This window comes from Protopterus annectens, chromosome 12.part0 (assembly GCF_019279795.1).
Source record: "Protopterus annectens isolate FY-2018-M chromosome 12.part0, PAN1.0, whole genome shotgun sequence".
Lineage (NCBI taxonomy): Eukaryota > Metazoa > Chordata > Ceratodontiformes > Protopteridae > Protopterus > Protopterus annectens.
The window spans coordinates 1,166,121,969-1,166,144,691 of NC_056746.1; the positions used below are offsets into that span (position 1 = coordinate 1,166,121,969).

At 37.8% G+C, this 22,723-nt stretch overlaps 1 protein-coding gene across 1 annotated transcript in view; it reads right to left on the minus strand.

Annotated features, from left to right (window-relative positions):
* Positions 1 to 22,723, minus strand: part of LOC122817051 (bactericidal permeability-increasing protein-like) — a 505,866-nt gene that overhangs the window by 350,327 nt on the left and 132,816 nt on the right. The window contains exons 3-5 of the mRNA XM_044090193.1: positions 14,235 to 14,363; positions 10,125 to 10,280; positions 3,822 to 3,885 (exon numbers count right to left, since the gene is read on the minus strand). Coding sequence (XP_043946128.1) covers positions 3,822 to 3,885; positions 10,125 to 10,280; positions 14,235 to 14,363 — 349 coding nt within the window. The remainder of the gene's footprint in view (positions 1 to 3,821; positions 3,886 to 10,124; positions 10,281 to 14,234; positions 14,364 to 22,723) is intronic.

Consider the following 22,723-nt stretch of genomic DNA (forward strand, 5'->3'; position numbering starts at 1 on the left):
ACACGGCATCTCTGCTGGCGCCCATCTAGAATTCAAATTTCATGCGCGAATGCGGAAGATAAAGATGTAAACCGCATAGAAAAGATGAAAACGGGTCGCAAGCACCTCCATTTGTATCGACGCAAAGGGAGTTCTTAAAGAAGAACGCCCTTAATTTACTTCTAATAAAAAAAAAAAAATTTACTCTCCTGGCCAGCCGATTCCAGGGGGGTGCAAGTGCACCCCCTTGCACCTGCCTGCGGGCGCCCTTGCCAGTAAGAGTGAAAGGGAAGGTCTACAAGAGGGTAGTGAGACCAACTATGTTATATGGGTTGGGGATGATGGCATTGACAAAAAGGCAGGAGTCAGAGCTGGAGGTGGCAGAGTTAAAGATGTTAAGACATGCATTGGGTGTGACGAGGATGGACAGGACTAGAAATGAGTATATTAGAGCATCAACTCAGGTAGGAAGGTTTGGAGACAAAGTCAGAGAGGCAAGATTGCATTGGTTTGGACATGTGCTGAGGAGGGATGCTGGGTATATTGCAAAAAGGATGCTAAGGATGGATCTGCCAGGTAAGAGGAAAAGAGGAATGCCTAAGATAAGGTTTATGAATGTGGTGAGAGAGGACATGTAGGTGGTTGGTGTGACAGAGCAAGAAGCAGGGAACAGGAAGAAATGGAAACAGATGATCCACTGTGGCGATCCCTAATGGGAACAACTGAAAGAAGAAGAAGATATAAAGTATCCGGTTAAAAGAAAATACACGAGTTATACTTAATAGAAAAGAGAAGTTAATACATTAATTATATAAGAGTTGTCATATTAAATTGTTGTTTATATACAGTATTTTTATTACAAGGGGGGTAGAAGAGAGAGAGAGAGAGAGAGAGAGAGAGAGAGAAAGGGGGAGGTAGTGGAAAGGTGGATAGGTGATGTGACCTCTTTGGAAGCAGGAATATTTGAATTCCTTGAGAAGGAGATTTTTTAGCTGAATGTCAATAGTATTCATTAGCATTGTAATAATAACCAAAAGCGTTGTATTAATAGTAAATAGTAGTAGAATTGTAATAATAACCAATAGCGTTGTACTAATAGGAAACAGTAGGAGAATTGTTGCTGTTGTTGTCTTTCGGCTTTTCACGGTTAGGGGTCACCACAGCAGAACTCCGGTCTGCTAATGATTGGCAGTAGATTTTCACAAACGCCGAGGTGCCAGCTCGACGTTCAGCCTTCAACGAAGGCATGCCCATTTACACATGTCTTTCGAATGCTCACCCAACCGCAGGGAGGACATGTAACAATAACCAATAGCATCATACTAATAGGAAATAGTACTTAGCCATCTTATGGGGCGGTACATTAGGAGATATGGGAGAAGACGGGTGGTTTTGGGCAATGCTTTTTGTTTGGGTAATGCTTGTTGTTGTGATACGATGTAGGAATGCAGTGTGTGTCTGGGAGCTGGGGGGGTGCTATCATTGTACTGGAAAGGGTGATGCTCACTCTGTGAAGAAATGCTTAGGATGTTGTCATTTTTTTATGTTTTTAATGATTTTCTATGTTTCTCAATTCTGTTTTCCCTGTAATAGCATTTCATGAGCAATCAATTCACTGTCCACCACTGGTAAAAAGTAGTTAGTTCATACTTGATGCAAACAGAAACATAACATGTTTGTAACATAACATTACACATTTCTGTGTCATTTTCGCGCTTCCTCTGGTAATGTGTTTACTTGTTTATTGTACTGACCTGAAAATGTAAATTATACTGATATGTATGATCTAGTAAATAAGGCACTCATCATACAGTATCCCTTAATGAGTTTTACATAAAGTCTGCTGAAATCTTTCACCCATATCATACTTAACCAATGACTAGAGGGGGGTGTTGATAGTCTATGGTCTTAGGCTGGTGTTGACTAGTTCAGCATAATTATAAAAATATACTGTAGTAGAGGTAATGGGATTGTCCATGCATGTATAGATTTGGTAAAACCAACACTTTACTGTTTTTAGAATTACTTTGTATTTACATTGTTTAATGCTATGTAATCCCAGCCCTTACCAAATAGATAGTGATAAACAGAATGCCACTAGCCTACAAAAATACCAGGCCATGACATAACCTGCTATCAGAGCTGAGCATAATCTCTCCTTCCTTTTATCTTTTCTGTGAACCATAATATCATGCCTAAAGTGACCATTATCCATATTTGCTTTTCTTCCTTACATGTTTTAGACACAATTTTTTGACATTTATTTTAAATGAAGCTGCAATTATTTTAATTCCCTTTTTCTCCCATGATTATCTGCACTGTCCTGGCACTTCTTGCACTTTCTGTGTCTGGTTTTCCCTCCTGAATTCCACACACTACACTCGTGTGATTCTCAGCCTTAATCTATTGGCAGGGTCCTCTGGTCAGAGGAACATGCCATATGGCATCATCTATGACAGGTATAGGAAATGTCATAAACGCAAAGAAGACTCAGTAAGGAACAAGGAAGTGAACCAAAATCAGCATGATATAAGCACTACACTTCGCACTCCTTTCGACTGCTGATACTACTGCTGCCGACTTCCCCTCTGGTCTGCATCACAGAGCAGTCAGATACAAGCTTCCACACCCCTATCTCTTCCTTTTAGGAGCTTAATCATTTCATTCCCAGATTAGCACTTCACACTCAGCACTCATTCCTACCCGTGGTGGTGGTGTTGCGGTAGCGTTGTGGCCTCACAGTAAGATTCTGTCCAGTTTGATTCTCAGGTAGAGCGTCTTCTGCATGGAGATATGTGTGAATGGGCGTACCTTTGTTGAAGGTTGTGTGTCAGGGCTGGTAACTCGGCACGTAAAAATCAACTACCAATCATTAGCGGACCGGAGTTCCGCTGTGGTGACCCCTAACCGGGAAAAGCCGAAAGACACAAACAAACAAACTCAGCACTCATTCCTAAAGCTAGACTTATGTCATTGTAAGTCAGTGCTTTACCCCTACACAATATGCCAGGAAGCCAGCACAATTACAAGATATATTTGTTTTTCCTAAGGAGAATTTCAGATGGTCACCTCTGCAACCAATATTAAAGAAGCTTTGCTGGAAATTGCTACCTGTAGTTTTCTTTTAAAATCATTTGTCCTTCAAGGAGGCAAACCACATATTCTTAAAAAAATGCATGTTCTGTTCTCTGCTACAGAAGTCTTGGTGTACATGATGTTCCATATACTTTTCTAATAAGTGTGTTCTCAGTGCATTTTGTACTAAAATGCCATTAATTTTTCTGCTGTATTTCTTTCAAACAACTTTTCTGTAATCTGAATTTAATGTATCCTGCTATAATGTCAATATCCTAATCTGTCATCTACAACTACATGTATTCTGGATGATTTAATTTACTGTTGTGTACTTACTACCATGGATTAGGCCATTTCACAACCTGCAAACATAAAAGCATTTCCTTACCATAAATACGTCAAGTTTATTAAACCCATCTAAGTATACAGCTAACTTCTAAGCAGAACTGCTTACCCGTCTATAATAACAACTTACTTCAGATAGTACAGTTGTCTTACAAAGAAGTAAAAACAGAAATTAAATAAATACAAACTATGTGGTAGGGACAGTCCTTAATTCATTCCCAGCTACCCTACTGCTTTTAACATTGCATTGTTTCAGATTTTAGAACTGGTCATGCCTGCTTTTTTCCACTTCTGAATGTAATGCTAAAAAATATCTAAAGGAAAACGTAGGTGCTGCAATTCATAACTCTTGGCAGTGACATGAGTGAGTAAATTCATACATTAGTTCTACACTTATACAGACATGCACACATAAACTATACCTGCTTTGTCATTGCACTTCGGACTGCAGATTCAATTGGCTTTTTAAAAAGTTTGTACAGGAAGCTGTGAAGAATGGAAACAGATATAATTAGATAATCAGATGGCTTATTTTTAAGGCATTTTTCCAGATTTAAGAAAAATATATTCTGAAAAATACAGTTTCTTTGAAAAAAGTTTTGAGTCCCTTTTGAAAAAATGAAACTTATAAGTGTAAATCCTGTAACCACATAAAGTGTAAAGAACAAAGAGTTACCATAAATCTTGAACTTGCTATATGTTTTTGCAATGGGACTTCACCCAGAAAGCCACAGAAATACTACATATAAACTACAGAGTTACCTGAATATTGACTATTTATATGGGCAAAATAGAATTAATGAGGAGACTATGAGTAACACCTGCAAATAACTACCTAGAAATAATCTAATAATATTAGCAGACTTGTTATTCACGATAGGTACTTACCCCACTCTGCTGTTCTTTCATCCTACTTTTACAGTATATTCCCTACCTCTTTCCCTCCTGCTCATTCATTTCATCCGTCTCGTCTGTCCAGAAAGTCTGTTGCATATTGTATCAATTGATCTGAGGATCTTCTGCACTGATTTTGGTACATGCAATCTCTTTTGATATCTATATACACAGTATTTATAACTACTGTCAATTAATCTAAATTATATCCTATATGCCTATCCCATTCGCATTTGTCATATTTTTTTATATTTGCATTTTGCATATTGTAACGTTCTGAAGTCCAGGATGGTGCAGTTGGTTGTCTGTGGGCCACTACTGTCAGTTTCATTACTATTTCTGCTTGTACATGGTAAGTTTGAAACGTTTATGCAAACTGTGACCAGTGGCTTGAGCATTTTTATACTTTATTATAGTTTTGTTGATACTGCAGTGGTGGTGCTGTGGTAGCGTTGTCACCTCATAGCAAGACGTTGTCCTGTTCGATTCTCAGCTAGAGCGTCTTCTGTGTGGAGGCATATGTGAATGCGGCGTGCCTTCGTTGATAGTTGTGCGTCAGGACTGGTAACCGGTACGTTAAAATCCACTACCAATCATTAGCGGACCGGAGTTCCACTGTGGTGACCCCTAACCGGGAAAAGCCAAAAGACACAAACAAACAATTATAGTTTTGTTGATGTGATTATTTATTTTTCATTTTATGTATTTATTAAGTAGAAATGCAAAGTGATCCTTCTCAGGCTCTTTGCAGCTATGATTTGGGCCACAAAGGCAAGAGCAAATATGAACATGTATGAAGAGTTTAGTGTAGTTCATAAACAATGATGTTTTTTGAGGAAGCGTGGATCTCTGGTGAAAACCCTTCCAAAGACAATAAAAACAATCAAACTTGCACACAGACTGTGACAATAAGTCAGGATGGAAAACCATACCCGTAACCCTGGAGATGCTTGACAGAGACATTTGCCACTGACCTGCCTTGCTGCCTACACTGCTAATTGCTTTGTTTCCCTAATGTTCATACTTTTGTACTTCTTGGAGTGTTGGCAGCTCTGTTTCAATGTACTAGAAATACGGCACATCTGGAATTTATTTATTTCTATTCATGTATACCATTTTTTTGTGAAACTCTTTGGATTATTGGATTATTTGATTATTATTGGTTATTCTTGACAGTCTAATCACAGAAAATAAGCAATATTCAAATACTGTACAAATAATACTGTTTCCCTTTGTTTCCATTCACAAAGTGCTGCCTTTGGAAATAAAATGAACATATTTTTTAACTTGGGATAACCTACAGTTAAGTTTTAAATGTCACTAATTAACACATTTATTGTACATTTATTAAAATATTTGACCCATAATGTTTTATACACTGGATGTATGTAAATATATCAAATATTTAAAACATTGAATAGCAAATGATCACCAATTGATTGAAAGTACAAAACAAAACAAAAAAAGTAAAACAAGTGTTCTTGCAGGGGGGGGACACCCCCTGCTAGTTATATATACCATCTCTGAGGTTGCACTACAGTGGGAAAGGGAAAATTCCCCTATCCGTGCTCCACTGTAATTTCACACAGAAAAAAGCTGGTAATGTGTGATCGGTTGATTTTCAATCAGGTCTACCAGTGCTTTTTCTGTTTTGACAACGGGACCTGTTGATCACATGTATAAAAACCTATTCACTAAATAAGCATTGATAAGAAGCAAATTGTTCTGGATCCTCTCTTCAGTCTTATTCTCTGCTGTGGGTTAGTTGCCGATTCTGGTTAATGATTAGTCCACCACATCTTCTTTATGTTTGTTTCATGTGATCTTTAATTCTATAGACAGTGATTTTGGTCCCACTAGTTTCTAATTCAAAATATTTGATGGGCCCACCATCATCTTTGAAAAAAAAAATATTCCATACTCCTCTTGACTCATTGCTGTTTACACTTTGATTTATGTTCTCCTTGTTTTTGTGTATCAAATTTTACAAAATGTATATAAAACTGCACATCAATGTTCTTATCTTTCTATTCCTTCGGTTTCTGGTGCAAACTGTTCACCATTGTAGTTGCTGTTTCCATTCTAGTTATATCTTTGCAGAGATGGAGGTCTACAGAATTACATACACCAGATGGTCTCACTTTGTACCTGTACAGTGGAGTGAATACTTTCCTTCTGGTGACATTTTTGTGCATTCTGCCCTATTATCTTCAACCATTTTTCTTCCTTTTATCTGTACTGTCTGCTAATAGACATTCTGATATGAATACATACAAACTATTTATTTTTTCTTGTTCGTATCTGACTTCCTATTATGTACTGGATTTTCATTTCCTTTTTTGGATTATTTTGCATATTTTTATACTGAGCCATAACTGTCACACTTTCGGCAATTCTTGTATCTTTATAATATCCTTTTCCAGCCTTTCCAAACCCTTGTATTTGATTATCTCTGTAACAGATCCATGAACATCTGTGGAGTAACAACAATTTTTACAGATATTAAAATGATCATTCCCAGAGCTTAGCCACTACTTACCAACTTGCCACAAGAATGGACTCGTTACCAGAACTTAGTCACTACTTACCAACTTGCCATAAGAATGGACTCGTTACCAGAGCTTAGTCACTACTTACCAACTTGCCATAAGAATGGACTCGTTACCAGAGCTTAGTCACTGCTTACCAACTTGCCATAAGAATGGACTCGTTACCAGAGCTTAGTCACTACTTACCAACTTGCCATAAGAATGGACTCGTTACCAGAGCTTAGTCACTACTTACCAACTTGCCATAAGAATGGACTCGTTACCAGAGCTTAGTCACTACTTACCAACTTGCCATAAGAATGGACTCGTTACCAGAGCTTAGTCACTACTTACCAACTTGCCATAAGAATGGACACCATTTCAATGACCACCTGTAGTGTGTTGTGCAGTCTTGGCTCACAGGGCAGCACATTGGGGTGGCAGCTAGTATTGCTAACTCATACTGCTTGGTTTTAGTTTGATTCCCAGCCATGTTCTTTCTCTGTAGAGTCTGCATACACTTTCTGCATCTTCATGGGTTTGTACTGATGGCTACACATCATGACAGTATACATTGCTCATATCTGGACTTAAGTTTTCACAGTTCAGAGGATCACGCTTAATATCCTTGCACTCACTATGAGAAACCTAGAAAAAACATGCTCACCCTTTAAGCAATATAAACCAGAATGGAAATCTCTCAGGGACTTCTATAAGTAATGTATACTAGTCAATAGTCTTTAAGCCTTGCTTAAAGACCAGGCCCTCTAAGCCTTAAAATTTGTTTGATGAAGCCTTGTTAGATCTGGTTACTTCTGTGTTTATACTTATCTTTATGGGGGTAACCATAGCTAGCATCTTTATTCTAGGTTTATTCTCACCAGACTGCTGAAATGTGTGAATGATTGCACATTTGTTTTGAAGTAAGGAATCTCAGAATGCAAGATGACAGCTTTACCCAGTTCACCTATATGTTCATGTAAGTGCCAGTTGTTGTCCTGCATAATTACTAGACAATGTTCTACTTTTGTTAGATTTTCTTCAGTTCATCTGTAAAAGTTATGATATTTTCTGTAATCACGCCTCAGCATTTTGACCTTTAGCCTTGTTCTTTCTTGAGACCAGACAGTAAGATGTATGCCATGTTTTTGGGGTCTTTCTGAGCATTACTGTACCTCCTGTTTTATGGCCCACTTGTACTTAGTATTACCCCCAAATTACCCCAGCATCCACTTTTGTATTCCTTGTGCAACACACATTGCAGATTTTTACTTTCCTTGCTACAGGTTTATAAGGTTTAAGTGCTGCTCACAGATGTGTTAGAGTCTGACTCAAAAAAAAAAAGTTAAAACAAGAACAAAAATGCTCTGGTAGCTAAATGTACTGCTGTAAAACAATAGGCAAAAACATAAGAAGAACAGCAGTGCAATCATCTCAAACTCCTTTAATAAAATTGAATAAAACACAAAGCTCACAGGACTCTTCCTTAGTGTAAAAAAGGAGCAACCGCTACAATCCTATCAATATATAGAATTTAAAATACCTGCCAGCAAATGAAAATTGAAGAATCAGTCACATGTCTAAGAATATTAATTGTCAGTTTAAGCATTTAAAGAAATGCAAACTCCTGTCCGTCTTCATGGATGACAGTACTCTGCCAGTATGCTTGACTCTCACCTTTAAGGATCAAATGGGCCATAAGACTGTCACTCAAGGGGAAAGAGAAGGTTACTATCATGGTATGGTTTAATGGTTCATAGGTTCATAGGTAGGTACTAGGCTATTGGCCCTAGGGCCTATATAAGCCTAGCCAAAAATGTACCCTGGCTTTCGCCACCCAATAAAATTATTTTCTTGTGCCTCAGTTGAGCAGAGACACAGAAGTGATCCCCGCGGTGAATTTCCTATTTCCCATCCAATCATCAAGATTTTTCTTGAAGAGTGCTAATGAGAAGCTCTGTTTGACATAGATGGGTAGTCTGTTCCAGAGTATGGGAAGAATCTGGGACAGGAATCTATCCCTTCAGCATGTTCTGTTTATTGTGGAGACAAGGTTTAGGTCCCTAGAGCATGTAGCTCGGAGGGATTAGGATTTCTTTAAGTGGAGTATGTCCAACAGCTCTGGGTTTGACATAGCTTTGTATGTTAGGCAGAGATTGCCTCTGAGTAGGTGATATGCAACGGAGGAAAGCTGGAGTTTTTTGAGACGGTCTGCATAGGGCTTCTTTTTGAGGCCAGTAATCCTCTTTGTGAGGTATTTCTGTGGCCTTTCCAGTTGTTGTAGATGTCTTGTGAGGTACATACCAAAAGGGGCGTTGTACTCTATAATGGGTCTAATGAGTGATGAGTAGAGGGGAACAATGACCTCTTTTTTTCTGGATAAGAAACCTTTTGTGATGAGGTGTGCCACGTAGAAGGATTTCCTGACCACTCTGGCGATGTGATCATCAAAGGAGAGACTACTGTCCACCTGTCTCCCAAGGTCTCATCACATTTTCGGTGTTAAGTAGACTACCAGCTATGTGGTAGTTCATGCTACATAGATTTTACCAAAGGGGATGACAATACACTTTTTGGCATTGAGCTTCAGGCCATGGCTTTGACACCAGGCATCTGTCTCAGTGAGGCCCTTTTGTAGTATGTCCACATCGTTAAGAGTTTCGATTATGGCTCCTAGTTTGAGGTCATCTGCAAACTTTGCTAGCCAAAGACCTTCTGTGTTAGCCTGTACTTCAGAGAAGTAGATACCAAACAGGAGAGGACCCAGGACTGAACCCTGTGGTACTCCACTTGTCACTGGTCTGAAGTCGGATTTGGAGTCTGCTACTTTCACAGTGTGGGTTCTGTCCGTGAGCTAGTTGGCAACCCATCTTGTGACATAGGGATTTATACCTAGTTTAGTGAGCTTATCTATAATTCCAGAGTGGGGGATAAGAGTCAAAATAGTGGAAAAGAGGTCCATGAGTAGGAGGTGATACTGAATTTGTGCATGTAGTCAGAGCAGGTACAGAGGACACAGGGAAATGAAGTACATTGAATTTAAAAAAAAGTTACAGACTGATGCAATTTTTTAATAGTCTTATCCATGTTTCTGGGTAGAGAAATACATGTTCAACATCACAGTGCAACTAATTCTATATGAATCCTGCAACCATTACAAATGCGCTATAGACATGTAAAGAGCAAGGCAAGATCAATTGTGAATTTTATATTTCATGCCTAAAAGAAACATAAGACATAAAAAATGTTACACTGCTTACTGGTGGCAGATGTAAGCTTTTTCTTCACATAAGCAAAGCTTACCTGAATTTTCCTTTGATTTTTAAGTTGACTCTGGCAATGCTACTTGTGCAGTCAGAAGCTGAGACTGTCGGCCTCCCAAACCCATCTCTCCCCAGCTTCAGTACAACAGAGATGGAGAGGCCTTCAACTTTCGCATCAAAACTGCCATGATCTTTTCTGTGGGGAGCAAGAAAACATATAGTTCTTATTATTTTTTTATTCTTTTTTTTTTTCTAATTGTGTTTTTCATTCTGAAAATTTAATTTAGCAGAATTAAAAAAAAAAAAATTGAAGAAAAAATAAAACATAAAGACAACAGCCATTAGCACTTACTAGAAGTCACCTATGCATTTTATCACTACCTCTTTTTGTGTCACTGCAAATATTTTATTAGTACAATTATTGGTACTAGAAGAGCACACATTGCTGGTTGTTATTTATAACTTTCCCTGATCAGGACACTATTGTTGGCTATATTCACTTTTCTTTTTTTAATATAATGGGATCATTACATGAAAAATAAACTGTGTTTTTAAAAAGGCAAAATATTGCATTCTACATTGTCCACACTAGGCAGACTAGCATACTGTTGCTTCTCTTCATTGTATCTCTAATTGTTCTGGTATTAATACAATCTTTTGTGCTAGATATAATTTTTTGAGATACTGATAAAATTCTTGGTTCTGCATGTACCACATCAAAATACAATGTTGTGGCTAGAAAGTAATCATCTCCCAGTTAGCAAAAATCTCAAAGGAGCTCAATTTTCAAAATAATGACAAAACTTATGAATAAAGAAAATATAGCAGTGCACTTAAATATGAATTATAAAAATTTTCAAAACAACAGTCACCAGTCAGACAGGGTAGATGAAGATAAAATATAATACCTTTAATGAAAGACAGTAAAACAAATAAAAACAACAGAATAAAACACCAGATAAAACAGATAAGCACTTTCACTCCTGTTCTGGAGCTTCATCAGATCTAATTAACACAGTGTTTGAGACTATTTAAAGATGCAAAGATTCTGAAGTTAACTGTTCAGGTCATGTGACCTGAGCAGAGGTCTTAAGGGAACATACTCATTCAAACCTTTTCCCTTGTCACTTTGCATTTCTAGGATCCATTTAGTTTCTAAACATTCAGTCTTATTACTAACATTGCCTCCCTTAATGCTCTTATTCAATAGCTGTAAAACAAGAAATTTAAATTTATGTGTAATCCCAGCATTTAAGACATGTTTATACAAAGCATTCTTTTTGTCTTTCCTGGAGATATCATAAATACGCTCACAAATGTGGTCTTTAAGCATTCTCTTTGTCTTACCAACTTAAAAAAACTAATACATGCCGTGCAGGTTGCAAAATATACCAAGTCACGGCTCTTGCAAATTGTAAAAAAAATCAAGCTTTTACACATGCTTAGTCATGGGATTAGGTTCATAGGTTTATACTAGGCTATCTGCCCTAAGGCATTTATAAGCCTAGCCCAAATTTTTGTGGCTTACGCCACCCCTTATATGAAAAAATACTGTGCCCATTAGTTTGTTGTGCCTCTGTCCAGCAGTGACACAGAGATGATTCCCGGGGTAAACCTACGATCTCCCATCCACAGGTCTAGATTTCTCTTGAACAGAGTCAGCGAGGTGCTCTGCCTCACATGGACCGGGATTTTATTCCACAGCATAGGGAGTCTCTGAGTGATAAATCTATCCCTCCAGCACGTCCTATTTATATCCGTGCTAAGGTTTAAGTCGCTTGCTCTAGTGGTTTTGGTGGATTTGGATTTTTTGAGGTGGAGCATGTCCATTAATTCCGGGTTGGACATGGCCTTGTATGTCAGGCACATGTCACCTCTGAGCAGACGGTATGCGACTGAATAGAGCTGGAGTTTCTTCAATCTGGCAGCATATGACAGATTTTGGAGTCCCTTTATCCTTTTGGTGAGGAACTTTTGGGGTCTCTCCAATTGCTGCAGATGTCGGGTGAGATACATCCCGAATGGGGCATTGTACTTTCGATCATTGGTCTGATAAGTGAAGAGTACAGGGGAACAATGACCTCACTAGATCTGGATGTGAATCCCTTCATGATCAGGTGGGCAATGTAGAAGGTCTTTCTAACCACTTTAGCAACGTGAGAGTCAAAAGAAAGGCCACTGTCAACCTGGGTCCCCAGGTCCCTGATAACCTCTTCTGTGCTTAGTGGATTGCCACCTATATGGTAACTTGGGGTTACCTTGTTTTTCCCGAAGGGTATGACTATACATTTTTTGGTGTTTAACTTCAGGCCATGGCTCTGGCACCAGCTATCTGTTTCCGTGAGTCCCTTCTGAAGGATATCCGTGTCCGATGCACTTTCCACTATGGCGCCCAGTTTGCAGTCGTCTGCAAACTTTGTCAGCCAAAGTCCTCCCATGTTGGCCTGTACTTCTGAGAAGTATATGCCAAACAATAGGGGGCCAAGGACTGAGCCCTGTGGGACACCACTTGTGACCGGCTTGGAGTCTGACACAGCGCCAGCAACTCTAACCCTGTGGGTTCTGTCCTTAAGCCAGTTTGCAACCCATCTTGTGACATATGGGTTTACATTTAAGCTGGTAAGTTTTTCTACAATACCCGAGTGGGGTATTGTGTCGAAAGCCTTTGCAAGGTCAAGGTAGGCTGTATGGACTGCCTTTCCCTCATCAATGGCCTTGGTGACTGTTTCAAGAAGTCGACCAAGTTCAAAAGGCATGATCTTCCCTTGACAAAGCCAAACTGGGTCGGGTCCAATGTCTGCAAGTCCCCTATATCTTTGTTTATGAGCTCCATTATGATCCTCTCCATAGCTTTGCAGACTAGACTTGTTAAGCTTATGGGGCGGTAATTACCAGGGTCCGTGAGGCGCCTTTGTGGAGTGGGACCACAGTTGCCGTCGCCACTCCTTGGGCACGTATCCTGTGGTAAGGCTGAGATTAAACAACTGCCTTATGTGCGGGTTTAATTCCTCATTTAGCTCGTGTAGCACACAGCCGGGGACACCATCCGGTCCCATTGATGCTGTGTTTTTAGCTTTAGAGAGAGCAGCTTTCACCTGCGCATTTGAGATGTCCGGGAGGCTACACTCAGCTGGGATAGTTATCTCTCCTTTAGGGGAGAGGGGTGAAGTTTGCACTGAACCTGTCTGCCAGTATGTTGGCAATGTCTGTGGGTTCAGTGATTTTTGTATCATTTTGGACTAATTCTGAGCATATCTGGGAGTTTCCACCCAGGTTCCTAACATAGCTGAAAAAGGCCTTATGATTGTCCTTTGAATCCATGGCAATTTTTCTCTCAAAATTGGCCTTAGTTGATTTTATGAGTGCTCGTATTTTTTTACTAATAATGATCAGGGGTGACTTCCCTTTTATGGATTTTGTTCTATCATGTAATAGCTTTCTCCTCTTATTGTAATGTTCATAAACCTCAGTTGTTAACACATACTGACACATATTACAGTCTAACAATCAAAGAAATAAATATCTGACCACCATGGATAAGCTTGTCTGTGGTGGTCAGATATTTCTTTCTTTGATTGTTATTTTTTCATATACGACCTCTGTCTGTGTGCTCTGTTTATCTATTTTACATATTACAGTCTCTACATGGGTGTATGCCTTTTCTATTAGTTATATTTGTAAGACAGGAATGGAAAATACCTGGTCTGTCTTATGTTTTCAAGCATACTGTGTAGTGTAATAGCTAATGATGCCTTTTGAAAAAGGTGCTGAAAAATACTTAATAATTAGCTCTAATTAGCTTGTTTTATGTATGAATTTCCTTGGATTGCATAATGTTTTTGTTGTTAAAAATTGATTTTGTATGTCCTGCCTTGTAGATTACATTCTACTTCCATTCATAATCATCTGATATTATATCACACACCTCATATTCTGCCACCACGAGAGTTTATGTGATTTCATAATAACTGCATTATGAGCTTATTATATATGGTAAAGACATCAAGAACAAATTAGTATAGTGAAAATACAGTACATAACATGAAATATAAGCTAGAAAATTGTTAGATGTCCAAAACATATTAACAGTACATTAACATACTAGAATAAACAATGCCATTTTTTGATCTCTTTGGTGCATTACACTTACGCAAATTTGGCACGGACTTTCCATTTTCCATTTAGCTGAATAAAAGCATTGGATACTGAAATTCTGAGACCCACACCAGGAACTAATGTGATAGCACACTTTGGCATCTGGAAATTTTTAATATTAATGCTTGGAAGGAAAAAGAAAAGAAAAAAAGTTAATATTAGTAAACTGAATGTCTTGTCATATCCTCACAACTGTTTAATTCAGAAGATTTCAACAAGTTCTACAAGCTGGAGGATAGTATCAAGGTGTATAAAATCTGGCCTAAGTAGATCTTAGTGTCCAGTCTGCACCCCACAAAACTAGTAGTGAGAGGCTGCTGTAGATAGCAACACTGGCCATCATCTGGGGACAAGGAAAGTGGTGCAGAGTTAAACATGAACTCTCTCTCAGAGACTGCTTATATATCCAGTGGGATGTGATATTAGTCTTGTACACCCCAGATGTTTACTCTTTAGGATAAGGGCACCATGGGATGCAGCCTGCATGGACTTTTTAGTAATTATGGAGAAGGATGGATTATTAGAAAAAAACAGCAACCAATCTGCTGACTTCAGCTCAAGCAAAAAAATGCTTATACTAAAACCAGGCCAGTGTAAAACCAGAGGAATCTCTTCCTGTGCATTGTACAGATGACATGCTTCACAGCTGCATTGCTGCTACAGAATGCCACATAGCTGCAGATGGGGCCTAAATATGAAGCTCTTATGAAAAGTCAGTGTACTGCTACAGTGAGTCATGAGTTTTCATCTTTTAACATCAGAGGTTATTTAAGAACATTCTGCCACCAATAGTATATTAATCTGTGCCTCTTTATATTATACAAATTTACATGCAGCATATATAATGCCGATTACAGGCTTTACATTTACTTTTAATTAATGATAACACTAAAATGTAAAGAAGAGATCTGACTTCTTACAACTCCATCTGCAGAACACATAGGACTGCCACTGAAGGGGTACTTGCCTGAGTCTGCTCTCCATAATTTCTCTATGTTGATTGGTTGTAACCACCCAAAAAGACAGAATTGTTGCAACATATATTTGATTAATCAGAACATTCCCCTATTGACCGTTCATGTACTTCCATTAGCAGGTAGTTATCTGCTTCTATGGCTACACTGTTTGATGTGGTGTTTTTTTCCTGGTTTTTCTACCTTTATTGAGAGTCTGCTACTTTATACCTGGCTGTCTTCCACATATTTAAAGATGCAGTCTTTCATACTGAAAAGTCTCAGCTCTTACTGACTCAGAATGTATCATAGTTGTTTAACAACAATCCCCGCTAGAATTTTAAAACTAGATATAAACTTTGGATAGCTCTGACAGGACAGCCATGGTCTTCATAATACCATCTTCTGAGGAATGCAGAATACCTGCAAGACTCACCTAAGACTAGTCAGAAACTCTTACAAAAGATGTCTCCATCATTTAAGCATTTGTTTGAAGATGAAATGGACATAAAAAATGTAGTATGTTATTAGTGAAATGCTCTGTAGCAACTCTGGCACTATCATCAATTATTTATTTTTAGTTTTATTTTACATTTGTTGACCGGTCTAGTCTAACTGGATATATGTCCATTTTCAGTAGAGGCCCAGAGAGAAAAGCTTCAAGCATGAACAGTGGCAAAGTTTACAATATATAAAAAGACACGTACAATCACAGTACAGAGTCAACATTGGTCAAAAGAAAAATGATACTAAACACAATAGTAAGTTTGAGCAAGCCCCAATTAGGAGAGAAAACCCTTTTATTTTATCCTCATACTATGAAGGAAAGTGTAGTGACTAGAATTAGAGGCATAGGTTAGAGGAGTAGAGAAAGGGGTGAGAGCAGGAAGGGGAAAGAGATATCAGTCTGGGTTCGCACATGGAAAGAGCCAATGAGTTTTAAGATGTTCTTTAAGATGTTTTTTAAATAGAAAGTAGAAGCAAGGGATGATATTTCAGAAGGAAGCTGATTCCAGTTTTTGCATGCTGTGTTTGAGAAAAGTGAGTCACCAGCTTTGCTCTTAGATTTAATAGAGAAAACTAGGAGCTTATTAGCAGAGCATAGTGTAGCCAGATGTTTGTATAGTGTAATCATATTAGTGAGGATAGGGGTGTTGTTGGGGTGGTATAGGATCTTTTGGGTCATAAGTAATTGTTGACAAAGTATATGGTTCTGTAATTCTAGCCATCCCAGTTGTCTGAGGTTGAGGCAGTGGTGAGTTTTAAAGGGGGAGCAAGTGATGAATCTAGCTATGCTATTATAACAGGTGGAAAGTTTGGAGAGGTTGTTTTTAGATAGGTTAGTATATATAGCAGAGGCATAGAAATGGGTAGAAATAAGGTGGGTCTGGGCAATAGTTTTTCTGGCAGAAGGGGTAAGGAAGGGTTTAATTCTATAGAGGGTACCAAGTTTTTTATTTACAGACTTTATAGTGGAGTTAATGTGGTCATCGTAGTTGAGGCGATTATCAATTGTTACACCTAGTAGGCGGGTTGTAGTTTCTGGGGTTATGATGGTAGCATTGTTAGATGTTATTGAGAAGAATGGATGAGGTGATTTATGAGTTGGAGTAAAAGGCAGTAATTTTGTTTTTTGGGGATTTAGGAGGAGGCAGTGTTGCATAAACCAATGTTCAACATTATGGAAAACAGTTTGGGTGAGGGACTGGAGAGAGGCTATGTTCTTAGCTGTACAGATTAGAGTCATCTGCATATTGAATTCAGGTGGCTTGTGGAATGTTTATGTGTAGATCGTTAATAAATAAGGAAAAAAGAAGGGGACCTAAGATAGAGCCTTAGGGTACTCCAATATTTACTGGAAGTAATATAGACAGATTGTTATCCCAAAGTACTGCTTGCTGTCTGTTTTCCAGATAAGACCTAAACCATTGTAATGCTTGTGGATCGAGTGAATTGGCTTTTAGTTTGTCTAGAAGTAAGTGATGGTTAACCATATCAGTGCTTTCACTTCCATGTTTACATACTGGAAGTATTGAATTTCCTTTATCTACTGCTTTGTCCACTGTGTAACCTGCTTTTGCAATTCAGATAAGTTTCCTCCAGCACAGCCTTCAAGCATCTGTGACCTCTATTTTGTCTTTTATTGTTGATCAGGTAGATTCTTTTAGTCCTAAAAGCTGTTTTCAGTGACTAAAGTGACATTTTACACGGACTAAAAAAAAATTGACCATAATACAAATGGAATACTCACACTATTCTTGACCAGGAGGTCATGAGCTCATGAGAGTTCTTCCTTGTCTAAGAAGTACTGGACATGTGGCTGGCTGGACAATACAGAGCAAAAGCACTAACATTGTCTTTAACAATGTCTTTGTTTTTAATAAGAATCCTTATTAGACAATGTTTAAATAAGCTTATCTTTAGTTATCATCTTATAAAGAAAATGCTACTGTACAAAAATGCACATGCATGTATGTCATATCTGACTGAACAACATATACAAACATAACTTAAAACATAAACTTGGAGTAGTGTGCCTTCATCATGGTTACTTACACATATATGTTGAAACCCTGACATGAAAATGGAATTAATTTAAGGGAAATTATGCTTATCATCTTTTTATCGCACTGGCAATGAGTTCACTAGTGTCCATTTTTTAACAAAACTATCTTAATATTAGATTTCTGGTGTAACTGTAGTACATGCAGTGGCAAAGCTCTGCAGCAATGTCCCAGCAGCATTGGGAAAACATTAAAAATCTGTCTCATCAGCATTAAAATTGTCTGTTTCTACTACTGGGAAGTAAAAATGTTGTAAAATGCTCCTGAAAAATGTATACTGTGGGAAAAAAAAATTCTAATAAAAGAAACAGGAAGTGGCTATGACTTTATGTCTTTACTCTAACTTACTTGAAATGGGTGAACAAGAGAATGACCTGGGACGACAGTAACAGTAGGGCTCAGTGCCTATATACTCTGCACTAGACAGAATGATTTTATTATGGTGGAAGTAATGATACTTAGCCAACAATCAACAGACTTTGTTGATCAGTTTTCAAGTACAACTACCAAGACAGAATAGAAACCCATGCTACACTCTGACCACATGATCATCAGGACGTAAATGGAAAGTTACAGGTAGCCAGAAGTTGGTTATTGACAACTGAGTATCACCTGGATGTCCTGAAACCCAAATTGCAAAATTTAGAGGACTGAGCAAGAAGGAAAAGCCTTTGATTCCCAGACATTCCTGAGAGAGGAGATACCAGAGACTGTATCAGCTATGTGGCAGATGAGTTATCAGAATAGACTGACATGCCTAAAACGGAGATACAATTAGAATCAGCACACCAGGTCATGACCTATAACAAGTAAGGAAAATCATGGCTAGACTAATCTTTATATACTTTATAACTTTTCATCTAAATGAAAAAGTTTTGGCCTCCTTATTGTAACCTTGGATAATTAGTCGGTTGAGTGAGCCATGTGTTCAACTTCTGTCAATACAACTACAGCTTGGTTAAAATAATATTTCAGCAAGAAATCAAGATATTCAGGCAGGTTAAACTGAAATTGGAATGATATTATCAAGTGCAGCTGCAGGTGGCCCTGCCAGGAGGACAAGTGACATTTTTGTATCCTGAGTTAAGCCTCAAACTTTTAATGCAGACTTAAGAAACTAGCCAGGCACATATGCCCTCAGTCTATTGCCAAACAGGCCTTCTCATCTTGCTGGAATAAAAAGCGAGCTTCACTGCAGCATGAAGGAGTTCCCATGTTTCACAAAGGAGTGCTTCAAACAGAAAGGCTGCATTTCTTGTTCATGTGAAGAAATCATGATCTCATCAGAATTAGCTGGCTTTGATTAATTTTTGCTATCATCAGGTGAAAATTTAAATAACTCAGTTCCACAAAGTTTGCTGTTTTCTCACTGGTGTTTTGAAAAGTACTGCAATAAAACCGATGCAATAGAGATTGTTGATAAGAAAAATGGTCTGACAAGGCATGCCAAACTCTGTGGAAGCTCAAAGAAATTTAGATTTTTTTGTTATTAATGTTGTTTCTAATTACAACAAGAGATTTGATTAAGAAGCTGAATTAGATTATTTGTGGCAAGTGAGGCTGAATGCATGCTGCTTCCCAGGTATTATTAATAATAAAGAAAAATTTAAACTCTACTTTAAAAGGAAGAAGTTGAGACATTAATTGGGAGGAAGGTCGTTTGACCTTATGAGGTTTCATTAAGTGCTGATTTTGTGAGTTTCACTTTATCTGGAGAAGTTCAAATTGGCTGAAAGTGCTTACTGAGTGGAATAAAGTTTTTTATACTGTCATTTTTTTTTATTGCACAGTATACATATCTGTCATCAATTATGGCAATATACGCATAGTGACATACCTCTCAGCCTCTTAGCTCAAGGAATCTGGACAAAGCTTAAAATAAACGCCCAAAAATATGGACAGATTTTAAATATTACTGTTATAAACTTAGAAGGTTGCTACAATGACAGGATTTGTGTTAACAAGCATTTTCTGAAGGATATGAAGTTTGAAAAACAAATGTATGTCACTATTTAGTGACTTCAATCCTCAGTGATTTGCTAGAAAACTATAACTTTATGAGGATCAGACCAAAAAAAGAGGAAAAAAATCTGGACATTCTATGAAAATCTGGATAGTTGAGATGTACACAGTGAGCAGTTTAATTTTGAGAAAATCATAAGGGCTCCAAAGGTTTTAAGTTATAACAAGTGCTGATTTTATAAAAGAGAGCAGTTGCTGTTTATGACAATGTAAACAACAGTGTACATACATAATTGCAGCCTTCTGGAAGATATCTATTATCTGCATTAGAATACTCTTTCTGTGTTTCTTTTTTTCTCTATATTTACAGACACGAGGCTGCACAAAGTACTTAGCAGAGGTGTTAATGCTGAAGTCTGTAAATAATTAAGCAATCTTTTCAACTATTTGTCACTTGGTAAAATTGATTGATCAAGAAAATGCATATTGCTTGTTAAATTAGTGAGTGCATGTCATAGCTCTGATGTGTATGAAAGATTTGTACATCTGAAACACAAAACTGAAGTTTATAGGGATGGAAGGTATCTCAGGGGCTATCTTTCCATCAAGATGCCTTGACCCTCCCCACAAAGAAAGTTAAATAAACCTTACAAAATGTAAATAATATTCCAAGTTATTTATGTAGAAGACGTAATAATTTTAGGACTAATGGCAGAGATACAAGAAGATTGGTAAGACCGAGAAATCAGTGCACAGTTTGCCACATACTTGCATTGAAATTCTAGAATAAATCAATGCAGGTCAGCAAAGATAATATTATGACTGTAAAGAACCACTGTAAAAGCAGTCTGAGACTGAATTATTTGAACTTAATTTTATAGATTTTGAATAATACTTGTATTGATAACTCAAACACTTGACCCTGGGCATTTGTAGTAAAATAGTATATCTCAATCCATTTATGTTTATGGATTTTAGAAAAGAGTATACAAAGGCTTCAGTAACATAAATGTTAAAAATTTTAATTGTATTGGAAATAGGTTCATAGGTTCATAGGTAGGTACTAGGCTATCGGCCCAAGGGCCTAAGTAAGCCTAGCCAACAAGGTTCCCTGGCTTACATTTTAAGTATCCTGATGACTTAATGTACTTACGAAATAGTGGGCTAAAGTGCTGCTAATCACATTTTTAGAGGTTGTGCAGAAGTTGTGCTGTGGCAATTGTATCATAATGAGCAAGCTCTAGAATATTATGGCTATGCAATGTTTTGTGTTACACCTCTTAAATCTGCTCTTCCTTCTTGGTAGAAAGCAGCAAGCCTCCTTGGCAGTACAAATACATTGCCTGGAAAGTAATTATTATAGATGTAGTGTTCTTGTTTTCATATGAGGTCTATTATTATTATTATTATTATTATTATTACTGTTTTATTTTTCTGAACAGATGGCCTGTAATGTTTCACCACTGAGCCAACATAGGATGAAAAGGATTTTAGGTATCTAGGGCTATCCATCGAGAACAGAGGTGGATACTATGTAGTAAATATTAGATCAGAATAAGATTCAAATTTATTCTTGGAATATCAACAGTTTAAATATTCAGACATTCCAGCAGTACTGTCTATATTTCAAATTTTGGCTTAGCTATTCTCGTTTACCAAAAAAAAAAAAAAAAAAAAAACAGATACAGATGTTGAAAGACTTGAAAAATGGACTATGTTTGCCTATAGTGATGCTTTTTATGCTAGCTATGGCTCAGGAAAACTTTGAGGAAGTTGTATATTAATACTATAAGGCTCACTTAACATAATTCAGTAGTGCAAAAATAATCGAGTAGGCAGATATGTTACACTTAAGCTGTGTGCAGGGTGTCCATGCAACAATTGTAAATCTTTATATTTTACCAGACACTGTTGAGCAGAATTGGTCAGAATTGCTCATTTTGCTAAGAGAATGGATTCTTTTTCAGGGAAGAATGTATGACTTGGGAGGTAGACTGGATTCTTGTGCTGGCCACAGACAAAGAATAGTCAGGCCTGATAATTGTAGTGGTACAAACTTGATATCTTTCAGGCATGGGCCTGATTGATGCAGTTAGAAGGGAGGGGTTGGCTAAAAATTATGCTTATATGTTGCTACGGTTCCCATTCAGAAGCCTGAAACATCATAAGCCTGAAAATCAAAATCCTGAAACCAAAAGCCTGAAAATTCAGAATCCTGAAAACTCAAAATCCTGAAAGACCAAAATCCTGAAAGACCAAAATCCTGAAACTCAAAATCCTGAAAACACAAATAATGCTAATATGTCACTATAAAGACACTAATATCTACCAACTGACCCTGACCCTAACCCTAACCCTAAGGTCCGTCACTATCGCACACTCACCTGACCCGCCCTAACCCTAACTCACTTAAACCGCCCCTAACCCCAATATTTGTCACTATTGCATACATGCCTAACCTGCCTAACCCTAACTCACTTAAACCGCCCCTAACCCTAAAATAAAACCAACCGCACACTTACCTGACCCCAACGCATGACCTAACACCACAGGGCTAACAATAGCAAAGCCACAATGACATCAGTATGTCTATTTTGTGTTTTCAGGATTTTGAGTTTCAGGATTTTGGTCTTTCAGGATTTTGGTCTTTCAGGATTTTGAGTTTTCAGGATTCTGAATTTTCAGGCTTTTGGTTTCAGGATTTTGATTTTCAGGCTTATGATGTTTCAGGCTTCTGAATGGGAACCGTTGCTACGTATAGAGACAGAGGCTATAACAATATCAGATCATGCTCTCAAAATGTTACTGAAATTAGTTACTTTACCCAAACACTTCATAGTGGACCTTACCTAATGTAAAGTGGAAATGTTTTGAAAAATGGCTGGCGAACAATATAGCCAAATGAGTATTACTCTGTAAGATTAATTTTAAACAGGCAATCATTGTGACAGGCTCAAGGCTTTAGTACAACAGTTGCTGAAAAGCTAAATAAGGAAATGTAAGGA